The sequence below is a fragment of the Sarcophilus harrisii genome, chromosome 1, assembly GCF_902635505.1.
Source record: "Sarcophilus harrisii chromosome 1, mSarHar1.11, whole genome shotgun sequence".
Taxonomy (NCBI): Eukaryota; Metazoa; Chordata; class Mammalia; order Dasyuromorphia; family Dasyuridae; genus Sarcophilus; species Sarcophilus harrisii.
In genome coordinates, this window is record NC_045426.1 from 255,424,025 (window position 1) to 255,441,068 (window position 17,044).

At 38.9% G+C, this 17,044-nt stretch overlaps 1 protein-coding gene across 1 annotated transcript; it reads right to left on the reverse strand.

Moving 5' to 3' along the window:
* Window positions 1-664: 664 nt before the first annotated feature.
* On the reverse strand, window positions 665-11,844 carry UTS2R (urotensin 2 receptor). The gene is made up of 2 exons (XM_003761572.2): window positions 9,740-11,844; window positions 665-749 (listed from the first exon to the last, which is right to left on the reverse strand). The coding sequence occupies exon 1, from the start codon at window positions 10,814-10,816 to the stop codon at window positions 9,743-9,745; it is 1,074 nt and encodes a 357-aa protein (XP_003761620.1). The 5' UTR covers window positions 10,817-11,844; the 3' UTR covers window positions 665-749; window positions 9,740-9,742.
* Window positions 11,845-17,044: the final 5,200 nt, after the last annotated feature.

A 17,044-nucleotide genomic window follows, 5' to 3' on the forward strand; every position in this document is an offset into this window, starting at 1 on the left:
TATATTTATGCTAGTTTTATAAATATGTATATGTACTTACAAACTCTATATATATATATATACACACACACACGTATATACAATTATATTATGTGTATGTATATACATATAGGTAAATATATACAACTGGGTGTATATGTGTGCATTAATAAGTAAGTAGATCCATATATAGATACGTGCTTCATGGTGGTGAATATAATATTCTTTATTCTTGAAGAGGTCAAAAATGACATCACTATTTTAGGGTCCCGTTACGGTGTGTCCTTCAAGTCTCAGCTAAAATTCTCACCTTTTTCTACAAGCCTTTCTTAATCTTGGTACCTCCCTCTAAGATTATCTCCACTTTATCTCATATGTATTTTGTTTGTAATAGTTGTTTTCATGTTGTCTACCCCAGTAGATAGTGAGGATCAGGGATTGCTTTTTTTGATTTATTTTGTTTTGACACACTAAAATGCTCAATAAATGTTTATTCCCGTGACTTGGCTTGTAATGGGAGAGACAACATACACATATATAGACATATATATATATATATATATATAAAATCACATCTGTTTACATATATGCTGTTATATGTATACACACATATATAAATATATATATGTACATATATATATATATATATATATATATATATACAATATACATATACAAACACATACATGGAGTAATCTGGAGAAGAGGGGAAGAGAAGGTCCCAGCTGAAGAGAACCAGGAAAGGTCTCATTCCGAAGGTGGTACTTGAACTGAAAAAAAAGAAAAAGTTAATGAAAAAAGCAGTTATTAAATTGTTACTATATACTAAGTATTGTTGTTACAAACAGACAAACTCCTTGTTCTCAAGGAGCTTACTCTTAAGTTGAGAGGACACAGCACATAAAATAAAGCACAGTTGTGGGGTAGATAGAAAGGCAAGGAATTCCCCAACATTTAGTGGACCCAAAAATGAAAAGCTAAACCTCAGGTTCCTTGAACATGTGAAGGTCAGATAACAGGTAAAGAAACAAGACAGAGGAAAGGCCTGGTGGTCCTCCATCTCACTGGAAGGAATAGAGTTGGGAACTTTCATCTCACTCAAGCCCTTTGAGCAGTTAAGCAGCTGAGGTGGAGGAGGGCCATTTCTTCTCCAGCTTCCTGGCCCCCACCATACCCTTGCCATCCCCAATGAAGTGTTACAGATATAAAGGGTAGCATGTGGACACTTCTTTTTGTTTTTGCCTGTACTGGTTATACGTGCTTCTTGGATCTGTCTAGGTATGGCTCTCAGGAAGGCAAGAATAGACAAGAATACATAATCCTAGTATCTCTCCTATACTTCTCTAAGGAGCTTTGGTTCCTGCCAGGAAAAGAAGCAAAAATTTGGGGTAGAGACTGGCCCTTCTGTTCTCCTCAGAGGGAGTGAGTTAGAATTATATCTATCTGGATCCTTAAGCATTGTCAGTCTGGGGGAAGAAATTCTGATCAATGTCTTTTAATGGGAAAGGAATATCCCAACCTATGTATCCAAAGCTTGATTTTCTCCCTGCCAGTTGCCAATTCCACAATGAATACACATAGGAAGTAGCAAATAATCCTATTTATCCAAGTCAACAACAAAACAGAAATCAGAGAAAGTATACATAAGGGAATATGTACCAGATAATACAGAGGAGAGGAGCTTTCCCTTTGGGATTGAGATAATGTGGTTCAACCAAGAGAGTATCTCTGCTTTTCGCCCAAGGGAAATTCCCCAGTCTCTAATGGGATAGGGATATAATGAAACTTGCCAACTTTTCCATATATCAGGTTCTTCCCAGAATCTTTCCCTGCCAGAGTTTTTAAGAAAGGTTGGAATGGATTGTATTCTCATTTGACACTGGAAGACTAAAGACTGAATCTCTTTTTCTCTTCACATCTCAAAGACTGCACCTTTATGCAGGCATAGAGAATTGAGTACCTGATATCCAACAATGAAGAGAGAATCCCATACAATTGACTCTTTGAGCCAAGGGAAACACAGGGATAAATAAATACACTTGGATTCAACAAATCAATTTTACAAGTTGAAGATGGTGAGCATATTGCTAGACAGCAGTTCATCTGAAAAAATCTGGGGATTTTAATGAACTGCAACCTCAACATGAGTTGACAGTTGTCAAATGCAGAAGTGGAGGGGGGAGAAATGGAAGAAGAGGGATGTGCTGTCTAATGTTTAGCAAACAGTTTTTCGGGGGGGGGGGAAGTACAAGTAGAAAAATTTAATTTAATCTGCATTATATAATATTTTCTCTATCTCTTTCAGTCATACAATGAATCAAGACTTGATTTGTAGCATTTACCAATTTCTAAGATGCAAAATCTCAGTAAAAAATTAACTATCAGTCAGATACTCTCAAACATTCCCACTAACACTGCAGATATAATAGGCACAGAAAAGCCTTTAATATCAGCCCCCAGAATGTGCAAAGACACATAAAGAACTCACTGTGATCCCTAAGCAATCACTGCAATTATCCTCGCTCTCTAGAGAGTTCCATTTTCTCCAGGGCTCACCAAAATCAGAGCACCTATCCTCAAAATGGCAATGATCTTGGGATTCCTGGTGAACTAGCCCTCCAATTGTCTAGTGAGTAAAGCTTTCCACAGGGATATATATAATCCCCTAGAATCAATTTTCTTATATGGTTTGCATTCCCCTCAGAGAAGTATATTTGCTATTAATGGCATTCATGTCATACTAGAAATCTATATAATTAAATGCTAGCTGTATAGACATTCAGCCTTATTTTACTATCCTAAGGGCATATAGCCTTGGAAAGGAAATAAATTCATTTGAGATTAATGAAAAGACAACACCAGAATCATCTGAATAACTTAATATATCAGAAAGCTTGGTAGTGAGGAGGAGACCACAGAGAAAGAATCAATGAGGGGGGGGGGGGGAGTGAGGAAAACCCTGGCCTGTGTTTCAGTTTCAATCTCCCGACTTACTCCCCCACACTTTGATTTTATGGATTTCAAACTTTTCATTTTACCTCTGCTGTCCTAAGTCATCTGTTTTGTCATTAGCTGATGGCATTACTTGAATCCAAGAACAGGCTGGTCAAGATTATTTCCTCTATCTAGCTGGCTTTCAATCTAGCAAACTAGCTGGCTATCTATCTAAATACCTGTATCTATCTATCTATCTGGCTGCCTATCTATTCATCTATCATTTATCCATCCATCTATCTATCTGGCTATATACCTACATGTCTATCTATCTTTCTAGCTAGTTGACAAGTTGGCTATCTATCTATCTGGCTGGCTCACTACCTACATATTTATCATCTGTTTATCTCTCTGGCTATCCATTTATCTGACTAGCTAGGTATCTACCTACATTCTCTATTTGTCCATCTATATATCAATAACTTAGCTATCTTCTTACTTACATACCTATCTGACTGTCTAGCTATCTGTCTGTCTGTCTATCTATCTGTACCTACCTACCTATTTATCTGGCTGTCTATCTGGCTGGCTGTCAGTCTGTATATCTATCTAACTGGCTATATATCTACATAGCTAGCTAGCTGACAAGCTGGCTATCTGTCCATTTGGCTGGCTTGCTACCTACATATCTATCATCTGTCTATCTCTCTCGCTGGCTATCTATTTATCTGATTGGCTGGCTATCTACCTATATTATCATCTATCTATCACCTATCTATCAATATAATCTACCTACCTATCTACCTATCCTATCTATCTCTGTCATCAGTCTATCTGTCCATCTAAACATGTAAAAGAAGGCAGTTGCATTAGAAGGTACCTAAAGTCTCTTTCAGCCTTAAATTCTGGGACTTGAAGCAATTAGCATGGGACCTCTCCAGTGACCAAGGAGCCCCTAAGGCTCCAACCTGCCCCTAGAGAGCGCTCTTATTCCAAAGTTGAGCTGAGAATTGTGGATACTATTTTGCTACTGAGAAGGAACTGCCAGGTATTAAGTCATTCTTGGAGCTTTGACAGTCGGAAGAGATTCAACCAATAAATCCAGACGGTGTTTGTGTTATCCTCTTTCCTTCCTGCTGTCCACACCCACTCAGAATGAGTGCTGTCTTTCTTCCCTACTCTTAAGCTCTCCTCCCTTTCACCCCAAAGTTTTGCTGGGGTGTTAAGGGAGTATAAATCACTCACTGGAAGTCACAGCCAGAGCTGTCTCAAGGGCACCACAAATTAATGTGATCATCTGAGATTTGTTACTCTCCCTTAACCTCTGCTGCCTCAAAGGCTGCCTCTTGCTGCCTCAAAGGCTAGGCAATGATTCATAATAACAGCTCTTATTTCTATGGTACTTCAAGGTTTACAGAGTATTTTTCTCCCAACAACACTATGAGGTTAGTATAATTCACACTCCCAGATGGTATGAAACAAGACCTGAGGCTCATATCATAATGTACAGAGCAGTGAACTGGGAGATGAAAATCAGAAGAACAATCTTTTGAATATACTTACTAATTGTGTAGCCATCAGTAAGTCCCTTAGTTTCTTAGAGGCTCAGTCTCCTCATCTAGATGGTAATTTTTCAGGAACTGACCCATGTTCTCCTGGAGAAGAACCAATAGAATCTTGGATTCATCATGCAACTAAAACTAGGTCCTGATTAGTGGGAATAATAAATCTCATAAAGAGATCATGTTAGTTGATATTCTCACTACATATTTTTCATTAGGCTAGAACTAATTATCCATATTTTAAATAATTATAATCTTGAGGAGTGTAAATTTGAATTCAAGCAACTATTTCATAGGATTCACTATTCACACTAAGTGGGAATTGTCTGTACAGTATTGTAAAGGAAATAATGTAGAAAAATGGGTCCTACAACTTGAAAAGCCTTAAAAGACCAGCTTTTGGATGGTGAGTTATTTAAGTATGAAAATTCTGAATCATATGGTAGAAATGATGTCTCAGACTACAGAAACAATTTGCTGGTGGCAAGGAAATCCACTTCTCAAAATTACCTTTCAATGTAAAAGGGAGAAATTCATCTTGTGATACATACTGGTAATCTCTTAAAGAAATTAATGGAGTAATACAGGAATCAAAGATGCTGATGAGATTAGACTAAAACAAGCAAATGAAGAATGTCCTTTAGGATAAGGAACTGAGTGAGTACCTAACTGATAATGAATTAGAATAGAAATCATTAGATTATACATGGTTATAACGAATTTGATGATATTATCTAACTTACGGTTAGAAAGCCATTTTAATTCTTAAGATTTATCACATTCCTGGCTGATAAAAAACCTCTGTAGGTCTCTATTTCCTCAAAGTGAAAAGAAATTGAAAAATCATTATGTTTAACCTCATCCCAGCAGCCCCTCTGTTCTATGCAAAATAGCTAATTTAGTACTGGCTAGAGAATTCTAAAAGACTTTTATGTAAATAGCAGCTTCTGTGATGGCTGCAGAATTATGAAGACATTACAACCTTTCTTATACTTTTTTCAGCAATATGTCACACTCCTATTTTCCTTTTCTGATCTGCATTCTACCCCCAGCCATCAGTAAAATAATAAAATAAAATAATTGCAACATTAAAAAAGTAAATGAGCATACAAACATTTGAAACATACACCATTAACATGAAAAACATTAAAATTAACATATGACTGTGTAAATAGTTATAATTTTTATATAGCAAACATGAACACCAATGATCATCTCCCAGGGAAGAAATCCCTGTCACTGTAGTCTAGGGTCTTCCCCATTAAAACTTCCCCATGATCACAGAGGTATATGCTGGACGGACAATTGAATTGAGAGATCCAAGGGAGATCATAGACGACAAGACAATTTATAGAAGAATCCAAAAAAAGAGGTTAAAGATCAGAGATCATGTCAGCGTCAGCCTCAGTATCTTCAAGGCTGAGAAAAAAACTCCATATCTAGTGATTGAGAGAGTTGATTAAAGATAGCTGTAGTTATTTCTGCAGGGGAAAAGCCTATTATACCTTCATTTGTTCATTCGTTCAGTCAGTCAATCAACAAGCATTTATCATAGCATTCCCTGCCATGTCCCAGGCACTAGGCTCATTCATGACCTATGGTTTGTAGAGGATTCTGTCCTACTGCTTTTTATTCAGGTACTTACCTTACAGAACTGCTAGACTCAAACAAGATAATACACATATAATGTTTTGCAAATTTTAAAGCCTCTATAAATGTCAATTATTATTATTATCATAAACTCCCTACTTTCCCCATCACCAAGGTAAAGAGGTCAGAACAGTGCCTCCCATCTTCCACCCCTCCCACATCTCCATCCCCACCCACTCTCACACACACACATACACCATAAAGCATAAAGCTGCCCCTTTATGATTTATTTTCCTTTTTTCAATTGCCCTGGATTGTCACAGTAAACAGATTTCATCTATATTAATGATGCCCCACCCTTACCCCCTAGAGTCTCTCCAAATTTCCTAGGCAGAGGACCCTGGCCATAACTACTAATCAAATACAATTTCTGTCTCCTGAAAGTAGAGGAAAGAATTAGTTTGGTTGCTATGCTTGCATCGTTATCTTATTTCCCCTAGCTCAGCCATAAGCTTCTGGGAAATATTGTATCTGTTCCCCATCCTGGATCTCCAGATGGAAGAATCTTTTGAGGCCATCTAGTACAGTCCTCTTGTTTCACAAGTGAAAAAACAGAAGCCCAAGGAGGTTCAATATCTTGATATCTTATAATCAGAGATTATAAGTATTCAAGATGGGAGATGAACTGGGCCCTCTGATTCCAGATTGAGTATCACCTATGTCCTCTGAGATATAGCTTTGAATTCATCTTTGAGTGTATCTCTTACTGTGCCACATCACCTCCTCAAAGATAAAGCTTTGAATTCCCCACTTCTTTCAGAAGCACCCAACATGTGTGCTAAGAACACATATGTGCTATGTTCCATACTACTTCCTTTTTTTCCCTACTTAAATCTGTCAAACACGGTCAGTGAAGGTGATCCAACCAACAATCCAGCAGAAATTTATTTTAAATCTGCAAAGTCTAAGTAAGACACTAAGCTAAGCTCAGGGATAGGGGAGCTGATGGTTTATTTTTTTTTCTCTTAAGGACCATACAGTCTAATGGAAAGATATGAACCGTATTTTTTTTTTTAAAGCATGATAACAAATCAGAAAGGTAGATTTGCAGTGCTTTAAGAAAATCTGAGGTGGGAGAAATCTTTTTAAACTGAGTGGAGAGATGGTTTAAGGAGTACATTTCAGAAGGCTTCAAGGAGAACGTTGGTACTTGAGCTGGGCGTAGAACACAGATAAAGATTTCAACAGGCATTGATCCAATCCGAACTGGGGAGTCACCCTCTACAAATATACAGAAGCAGAGCTGGCCATAGCAAATAAGATCAGCAACAGTTGTTTGTGGAAAGGGGTATGAAAAAGGGTTTAGAAAGAAAAAAAAAAAAAAAAAAAAAAAAAAAAAAAAAAAGAGTAGTTCCAGATTGTGAAAGATCAGTCAGTCAGTCAAGTAGCATTTATTGTCTTCTATGTGCTCGGCACTGTTGTAAGTTCTGGGAATACAAAGAAAGGCAAAAAGACAATTCATGTACTCAAAGAGCTCACAATATGATGGGATAGACAGCATGTATATAACTATATAAAAAAGATAGATACTTGAATGCTGCTAGATTTAGTTTGCACAGACAATTGGGAGCTAGGGAAGATTTTGGAGTAAAAAAGAGATTTGAATTAAGGAGATGATTTGGACAGTTTTTTAGAGAGAGAAACCAGTCAGGATACAACAATAGTCTAAGCAAAAGATAATGAGGACCTAAACCTTGTTAGCAACACACACTTAGAGAGGAGATGAAAGGACTTAGTTCACAAAAAATAGGCAGATTCGCTTTTTCTGAAGAAAACTATATTCAGGGTATCTGGGGCAGTAATTCACAGGGGCTAGGGTAAGAATGGAATCTCTATAGTGGGTGTGAGGAGGGTGATAGCAAGAGCGAGAGGGGCTGCTTGAAGAGTCCAGCTATGGAAATGACAGTGGAGAGGAAGAGGTGGAAATGCTCATCCCCTTTTCCTCCTCCTCCATCATCCCAGTCATCCCTACCACCTTAACCTAAGTTTAGATTGACTCCTTAGGCTAAGATCTCCTCAGTAGCAGCAAGTCCAGAAAAAGAGGAAAGGGAGAGAGAAGGATAGAAAATTCTTGTGGTCATTCATTTGAATCCCATCCTGGAATGGTTAGTCTCTAGCAAATAAAAACTAGACTTCTTATATTCTTATTTTTTCCCAACAAACACAGAACATTTATCAAAAATAAGTTAATACTGATGATACTACATATTCTGAGATGCAATCCCAGGGTACAATTTCAGTTTAGTGTACAAGTGAGTGCCAAAAATAAAATGTCATGAAATATTGAGAACATTGATCAATTCCATAAATATATAATTAGAAAGAAGCTTAATATCTTACCTAATTTTGATGAGGAAAATATTAGTCTCTACTTCACTATACTACTTTCATGGCAAGGGGGGAATGTGCATGTGTATATGTATGTGTCTACCTATACATATAAAAATATTTTCAGAAATTATGAAGCTTCTGAACTATAAAATATCAAGAAAGCCAAGATTTGGGACATAGCTTCACCCTGCTCCTCCCCCATCATACACCCCCCATAACAAAAACCTTTGTAATTTCTGCTCACAATTGATGATGGGTTATTGAGTTCCAAGGATGCCTGGTCTCTTCAAGCTGTTTTATAACCCAAGCATAGGTTCAAACCCTTATGTTTAAAAGTTTACCTAACTTGGAATTCGAACATTATTGCTTTTAAAAAAACAATATTTTATTTTCCCCAATTACATGTAAAAACTTTCTTTTAAGTTTTGCTTTTCTAATTCTATCCCCTCCCTTCCCTTCCACTACTACCTCCCTGAGATAGTAAGCAATCTATTCTAGATTATGCATGTACAATCATGAAAACATTTCCATATTAGTCATTTTGTGCAAGAAGACTTGAAGAAAGAAAGAAAGGAAGAGAGAGAGAGAGAAAAAGAAAGAAAGAAAGAAAGAAAGAAAGAAAGAAAGAAAGAAAGAAAGAAAGAAAGAAAGAAAGGAAGGAAGGAAGGAAGGAAGGAAGGAAGGAAGGAAGGAAGGAAGGAAGGAAGGAAGGAAGGAAGTGAAAAAATGTTTCTGTCTGTATTCAGACACCAGTACTTTCTCTGGAAGTGGACAGCATTTTTCATTGTGAGTTCTTTGGGATTGTCTCAGATCATTATATTGCTTAGAATAGTCCTAAACTTCTTACATTATTTATATACATTTAAAAGAGGGTAAATCTTAACAATGTAATATAGCGTGTGACCTTTTTCCTAGTGTTGCAGAATGTTAAAGCTTGGAAGAAGCCTTAGATTTCATTTAGTCCAAACATCTTATTCCACTTATAAGGGAAATGAGGTCCAGAAGTGGTAGATGACTTGTCCTAGATCACTTAGACAGAGAGTGTCCAATTGAGAGTTAGTTTCCTCAAGAGGTTTGGCAATTGTTAATGCTGTAAAGTTACCCATGCATATATCCTGTAAATAAAAGGCTATTAAATAAAAAAAAATAAAAAATAAAAAAAAAAAGAGAGTTAGTTTCCTGTTTTCTACATCAGTATTCCTACCACTGATTATTGTCTTCCCTACTAAGTTGGGGAGGTCTGAGAGTCTTTTTTGGGGGGGCCTTTTCATGAACCAACTCACCTCTCACACAGAGCTGGCCTGGCAGAGTGTTCCGCTGATCTGGACAATAGCCGTGGTCTCTGTTTGTCCGAGGCTCGCAGACAGGTGAGACCTCTTGCTTCTGAGTTTGGACAAGCAGATGTCACTCTTCTGTTGGCTCTGGAGATATTCCTTGTAGTTATTAGAGAGCAGAGTATAGAGGAAGGGGTTGATACAGCTGTTTCCATAGGCCAGGCAAGTGACGATGAAGTTGACATAGACTCTGGTGTTGCCGGTCCTACTCCCTGGCTGCTGGTCATAGATGCTCAGTAGCTGCCAAAGCCAAAAGGGGATGAAGCAGATCCAGTAGGTGAGGACGATGCTGAAGATCATGTAAAGGACCTTTTCCCGGGGGTACCTCTTGGTCCTCTCAGCAGTGAAGACAACAGCTGTCTGGGACTGCCAGTAGGTCCTGGCCAGCCGGCCATACAGGTAGCAGATGGCCAGTCCTGGGGCCAGGATGCAGGTGTGGAAGAGAATGGTGAGGTAGACCTTGTAGGCCCCCAGCTGCCAAGTAGGGTGGCACATGTGCTTGGTCACTCCATCCCGATGGCTTGTGCGAAGGTCTATGAGGATCATAGTGGGCAGAGCCAGGAGGAAGGACACCAGCCACACCACGCCGGTGACCATTCTTCGGTAGTTCCGAGATCGGCTGATGGTATCTAAGGGCTTCACCACAGCCAGGTATCTCTCAGTGCTCATGACAGTGAGGATGAATATACTGGCGTGCATGGTGAGGAAGTCTAAGCTGAACAGGGTCCTACAGCCGATGTCCCCAAAGTACCAATCCCTGGCAAAGTAGGTGCAGACTACAAACGGTATCGTGGACAGATAGAGGAGGTCCGCCAGGGCCAGGTTAACGATGTAGATGTACATGGAGCCTCCCAGCTTCATGGAAGAATTTATGACCACCAAGGTGTAGATGTTGCCAATGGTGCCCACCAGACACATCAAGGCCAGGACACAGCCCAGAAAGAAAGTGATAAACTTGCTGTTGTTGTCCCCTGGCCCTTCCACGGTGGCATTGGTGGTGACGTTCGGGAAAGGGCCCAGCTCCATGTCACACCAGAAGCACGGACAGCAGGACAGCAGCAGCCTGACTCAGCTAGGGGAGGTGGGAGAGACCGGAAAGTAGGGCTGATGGCCAATCAGGGATCTTGGAAAGAATAGCTGGGGTCGAGAGGTGTGCAGGGAAGCCAGGCGGGACCAGGTCAGCAATCCATAAGAACATACAAGATGGGGAAGCCCAATTACCACCTTCCAAGCCAAGTCCAGTCTTTACCTAGAGGCTTCTGGCTCACTTTCTGATAGGAGCCGGTCCTAGGGTTGAGGCAGATTAGAACATGATAGGAGAAAGCCCAGCTGAGGGGTTACAAGGGAGAGAAAGCATTCTGATGTGTCCAGAGCAGTTTCCCTTCTGATGGCGTGGGAATTGTCAGACTCCAGGAGGAGAGTCACTCAGACCCGGGTGTTCTGGGTACAGCCGAGATGGGCTTTTCCACCAGGATTCTCACTTCCACCAGCCAGCAGTCGGAGTTTTCAAAAGGCATGCAGCAGCTCTCATCCCACCATGGCTACTCTGGGCACCCAAATCCCCACTGGAGGCAGAGAAAAAGGAAATCAATCAGCTCTTACCATGAAATGAGGTGGAGAGAGGCTCCCAAGGGAGCCGGCCAGAGGTGGAGAGGTTGCTGCCTGGGTGGGGGGCACTGGGATGGAAATGGGGCTCTGGGTGGAAGTTGCAAGGCAAAGATCTAGCAGGCTTTTCTTCCCCAAAGCAGATTCTCCACAGACAACTCAATTCAGTTCTTTCTGTAGCTTTGTGCAAAAGATCAGCTCTAACTCCATGGATTGAAGAGACCTTGGCAGGTGACTAGAATCCTTAAAAACTCCAAAGCTTTGCCTATGATGGCAGGGATGGTTCCCAGCTGAAGAAAAGCAGAGCAGTCTCAGCTTCTCAGCCACTCACAAGCCACATTCCCCATTTTATCACCCGTTGAAGAGCTTTCTGAGCCCAGTGCCTTGGAAGTGTCTGCTTCTCCACTACTGGGCAAATAAGTGGTTTCTCTCCACCCAGATGGGAGGGGAGTTTTATTTGCCAGCAAAGGCAACAAACCTTGGGATGAAGTGAACAGAATCAGTCCAAGCAAGGTTGGTTTCTCAGTAGGCTAGGTAAGAGGCATTGCCAAGTGCAGCCAGAGGCAGCTAGCTCTCCCTATAGAGACAGACTCATCATTTTCTGGCTAGCAAAATCAGAGACTGATTGAGGGCTGCTCTTTCAAGCCTAGAGAGTGAATCTCCTTTCTCAGGAGAGGGGAGGGGAAAGACAGATATCAATTCCTTTGGCAGTTCCTGTAGGACTACACACACACACACACACACACACACACACACACACTCACACTCACACTCACACAGAGTGATCTAGGAGCTCCTCACACTCTCAGACCCACTGCTAGGACTTGGAGGACAGACATCATCAGCAACACAATACTAGCTCCTTGTCCCTGGGTGACTGGGACCTGTTGGCAACCTCTGTCCTCCTTAGTCACACCTGGCTAGACAAACTTCTGGCTACAGCTGGAGCCTAAAGTGTGACTTTTTTTTTTTAAGTAGTTCTTAATCAGCCCCCCTGCTTTGGGGCTGTATGTTTTGACTTCATTCCCTTTTCTTCTTGGCTACGTCTAGAGGACAATTGCAATAACATCTGGATGGAGTTGAGGTATGCTCGGAGAAGCAGGACAAAAGGAACTAGTTCCCTACTCTGGAAAATCACTCCATCCCTGTCTTTCCTACCCCTCCCGCCTTTTAAGAAGCTGATGAAAACCCAGAAAGACAGCAGAAAGCTTGATCTTCCAAGCTGCAGAGGAGGCTGGAGGGTAGAAATGATATAAACAGTAAATGAGTAACTGAAACATGTCACTGTGCCCCAGCCCCAGCCTGGCATGTTACCAACAAGAATATTAGCATCTGATTCTCCCTGAGGTGGTCTACTGGTAACACTGCTTCTAACACAAAAACTTAGGACTAGCTTTAATATTCAGTGTGCTTGGAGATCTCCAAAAAAGAATCCTAAATCAGAGATTCAGCTTTGGAAGGGATGCTCTCATCACACAGACTGGGAAAGAAAATCACCAGATATGTGCTGCCTAATGCCCCACTAGTAATAAATGGCAGAACCTGGGTTCTCTGACTTCAAATCCAGCAGATCTTCACTATATCATCCTGCCTTCTTTCATGACAACTGTTTTATAGAGCAGCTAAATGTTGCAGTGGATAGAGCACCCCCTCTGCTAAGGAGGAGCTGAGTTCAAATATGGTCTCAGACATGTACTAGCTGTGGGAGCCTGCTCAAATCACTTAACTCATATTGCCTCAAAAAATAAAAGTATTTTGCAAAGCTAAGATAGGGTGATTTCTCTAAGCAACCTGGCAGGATGTTATAGCTGTGCTATGGCCCTAAGATTTTACTCAATCTGGAGATGAAATAGAATGTTTCCAAAAAAGACCTGAGTTCTAGAACCCATGGGCTCATATTCCCATCCCTGGGTACTTATCCCATTTATCTTAGAAAATAGGTCCCAAGTAGATCCAACTTCAGGGATGGAAAAATGCCAATTTACCTCATGATCTCTATTTTCATAGACAGCACTTGCCTCTTACAGATGGGGAAAATAGAGACTTACAGGGAAATACCTCATATGACCTGGCTTGTTAAGGGCTGATATAACCAGGTTACCTCAAGCCTACTTGCCTATTCCATTCTTTTGATCTCATTGCTTCTGTCTAATGATTAAAACCGCAGGTGGAGATAATACTAAACAAGGAAAAAAGACCTTGAAAATCCTGTTACTTCTCCTTAGGCTAATAAGAATGTGTGCTCAAGGCTGAATCTGTAGGGAAGAATAGGAGGTGGTTACTTGATACACTTGTCTCCATTGCTCTCTCAAGAACAATAGCTCTCTGAGTCACTCTATAGGAAGTATGGGGGAATTTTTCCTTGAAAGATGACACATTCCCTTCTGATAAAGAACAATATTCTGGGAAGGTACATTAGTTGAATACTGATTGGGTCCTTTCAGGGCTATTCTTTGCCATGGGGCTACTGGCACCTGATCCAAAAACCCTGCCTTGAATCTCCTTGCCTAGATTAGAGAGTGACCCAGTCTCTGCCCTGGCCCTTACACTGTTCCCTACTTAACCCCAACCAGCATCAGGTTGAATGTATTAGACAGTCAAAAAGCATTTATTAAAGAGCAAACACAGGGCTGAGAGCTGAGGAAATAAAGACAAAAATGCAATTCTGATCATCGAAGAACTCACATTCCAATGGATCTTTCCTAACACAAGGCTTTTCCACAATAAACCTGGATTCTTCTTAGCTCAAAGAATATAACACTTCATCTTTCCATTATTCCTATAGTGAAAGTACATATTTTTGTCCCTTTTTATAAATGAAATGCCTGAGTTTCAGAAAAGTTAAATGATTTACACAAAGATAGTAATGGGGGCACCTAGGTGGTACAGTGGATAGAACACTGGCCCTGGAGTTAGGATGATCCAAGCTCAAACATAGCCTTAGACACTTACTTCCTGTGTGACCTTGGGCAGGTCATTTAACCCTGCTTTACCTCCCCCAAAAATGTGTGTGTGTGTATGTATATATATATATATATATATATACATATATACAAATACACAGAGAGAGAGAGAGAGAGAGAGAGAGAAAGAGAGAGAGAGAGAAAGAGAGAGAGTTTTTAATGGTCAAAAACTGGGATTTGAACTCAATCTCCAAATTCCAAGTTCAGCAAAATAAAAATTTTTTCCAAACAGATGTTTTTCTGTATGAATATAAACCAATACTCAGAAAATCTCTTTGTTCCAAAAATGAGGTGCATTTTATTTTTATATAGAACTTGTATTTTTACTTTGTGATTTAAAGCAATTACTAAAAATAAGGTGGGATAAATTAATTTTAAATATAATTTTGATTTTAGTCAAAATTGGCATTATTTGCATAATTTTATATCATAAGGCTTTTTTGAACATTTTTGAACTTTTGGATTTTTTTTTGAACATTTTTGAACATTTTGAACATTTAGCTAATAATTCAATAGACAATTTAGGAAGTTCCCAGTACTAGAAACTGGGCTGGGAGCTAGAATAACACAGAAAAACAAAAGAGTCGACTTCTTCACCTCTTTTCTCTACAGAGCTTACTTTTTACCCAGAGATTTTACTAGTAGACATATATCCCAAAGAATTAAGTTTAAAAGAGAATCCCATATACACCAAGATATTTATAGCAACACTTTTTGTGGTAGGAAATAAAGTAGATGCCTATTGATTGAAAAATGACTAAATAAATTGTGGTATATAAATGTAATGGAACATTACATAATGATGCAATGATGAATATAGAGAAACATGAAAAAACTCATATGAACTGATTAAAAAATGAAATAGAGCCACAAAAAACAATATTTACAGTGACTAAAACAATGTAAATGGGAAGAACAGTCACAAAATTACAAAAATAAATGCTGCAAAATTACAAAGAACAAACTTGGCCCCAAAGAGGAAATATGAGAAGACACCCCCCACCACTCTTTTGCAAAGGTATGAGGTCTCCATTTGTGAAACACTGCATATAATTTCAGAAGTTTTCCATGAAATTAACAGTTTTTTGACCCTTTTTTTTCCCTTCATTCTCTTTGTTATTTAAAAAATATTCTTTGCTATTTGGGATTGAGAGGAGAAAGGATTGAGGGGAAAATTAGGTAATAGAACAAATGGTCTTTTTTATGTCAAAGATCTTTTAAAAAAGTGATGGGGAAGCAATCTGCCAAAACTGATAAATCAACTGATCAACTGTCTGAAAGGTAGTTCCATTCCTTTATTATAAATAAAAGAAATGAAATTTATCAGCTCTTCTCCAGGACCCAGCTTGTTCATTAGAATTACTTAGCCTGTGGTTTTGTTGCAAAATAAAACTTAAAAAAATAAATTCAAAATCTCAGATCCCCTAGGGTAGGAACCACATAGTTTACAATTTTTATTTTGCCAGTGTTTAGCATAGTGTCTTAAACAAAGAAAGTGGTTAATAAATGTTCTTTGAATTGAACAAATGTATGGTGGGCCTGTGGGCTCAGTCCTAAAGAACTTGTAGATTTCTATTTGTATTTTTCTTTTAAAATTAATTTTTCTTAAAAGAAAATTGAGTTCCAAATTTTTTCTCTCCTGTTAGCTCCTTTTCCACTCACTGAGAAGGCAAATATATCAATTATACACGTGAAATCATACAAAATATATTTCCATATTAACCAAATCTCTCTCTCTCTCTCTCTCTCTCTCTCTCTCTCACACACACACACACACACACACACACACTCAAACACACAAATACACACACACAAAACAAGAAAAAAATAAAGTGTGAGAAAAGTATACTTTTATCTGTACTCAGAGTTTATCAGTTCTCTCTCTGGAGATAGATAGCCTTTTTAATCATGAGCCCATTGGAATTATGTTGAATCACTGATAGGAATAACTAAATCTATCACAGTTAATTAACATTATAATATTGCTATTACTGTATACAATGATCTGATTCTGCTCATTTTGCATCAGTTCATATAGATCTTCCTATGTTTTTCTGAAGCCCTCCTCAATCATTTCTTATAATAGTACTCTATCATAATCAAATACAACTTGTTCAAAAATTCCCTAATTGATGAACATGCTCTTAATTTCTAATTTTTTTTTGCTGCCCCCCAAATTGCTATACACACACACACACACACACACATTTCCTTTTTCTTTGATCTCTTTCGGATACAGATATAATAGTGGTATTGCTGGGTCAAAGGATATGCAGTATTATGACCATTTGGGCATAGTTCCAAATTGTTCTCCAGAGTGGTTGAACCAGCTCATAAGTCCACTAACAGTTCACTAGTGTATCAATTTTTCTTTCAGCTTTTCCAGAATTTGTCATTTCTGATAGCTATGAGGTAGTGCCTTATATTTGTTTTAATTTTCATTTTTCTAATCAATAGTGATTGAAAGCATTTTAAAAATATGATCAGTGATAACTTTGATTTCTTGGGCAATTACTTTTTTAAAAATAAATTTGACTCAGTTCTCTATATATTGAGAAAAGAGACCTTTAGTAGAGATATTTTTTATATTGCTGTATTGTTTTTAGTATGTTTTAGCAAAATAGTTTCCCTATTATCTCATTTTTTAGGCTTATTTTTGCTTTTTGCTCTGAGATTATGATTACTA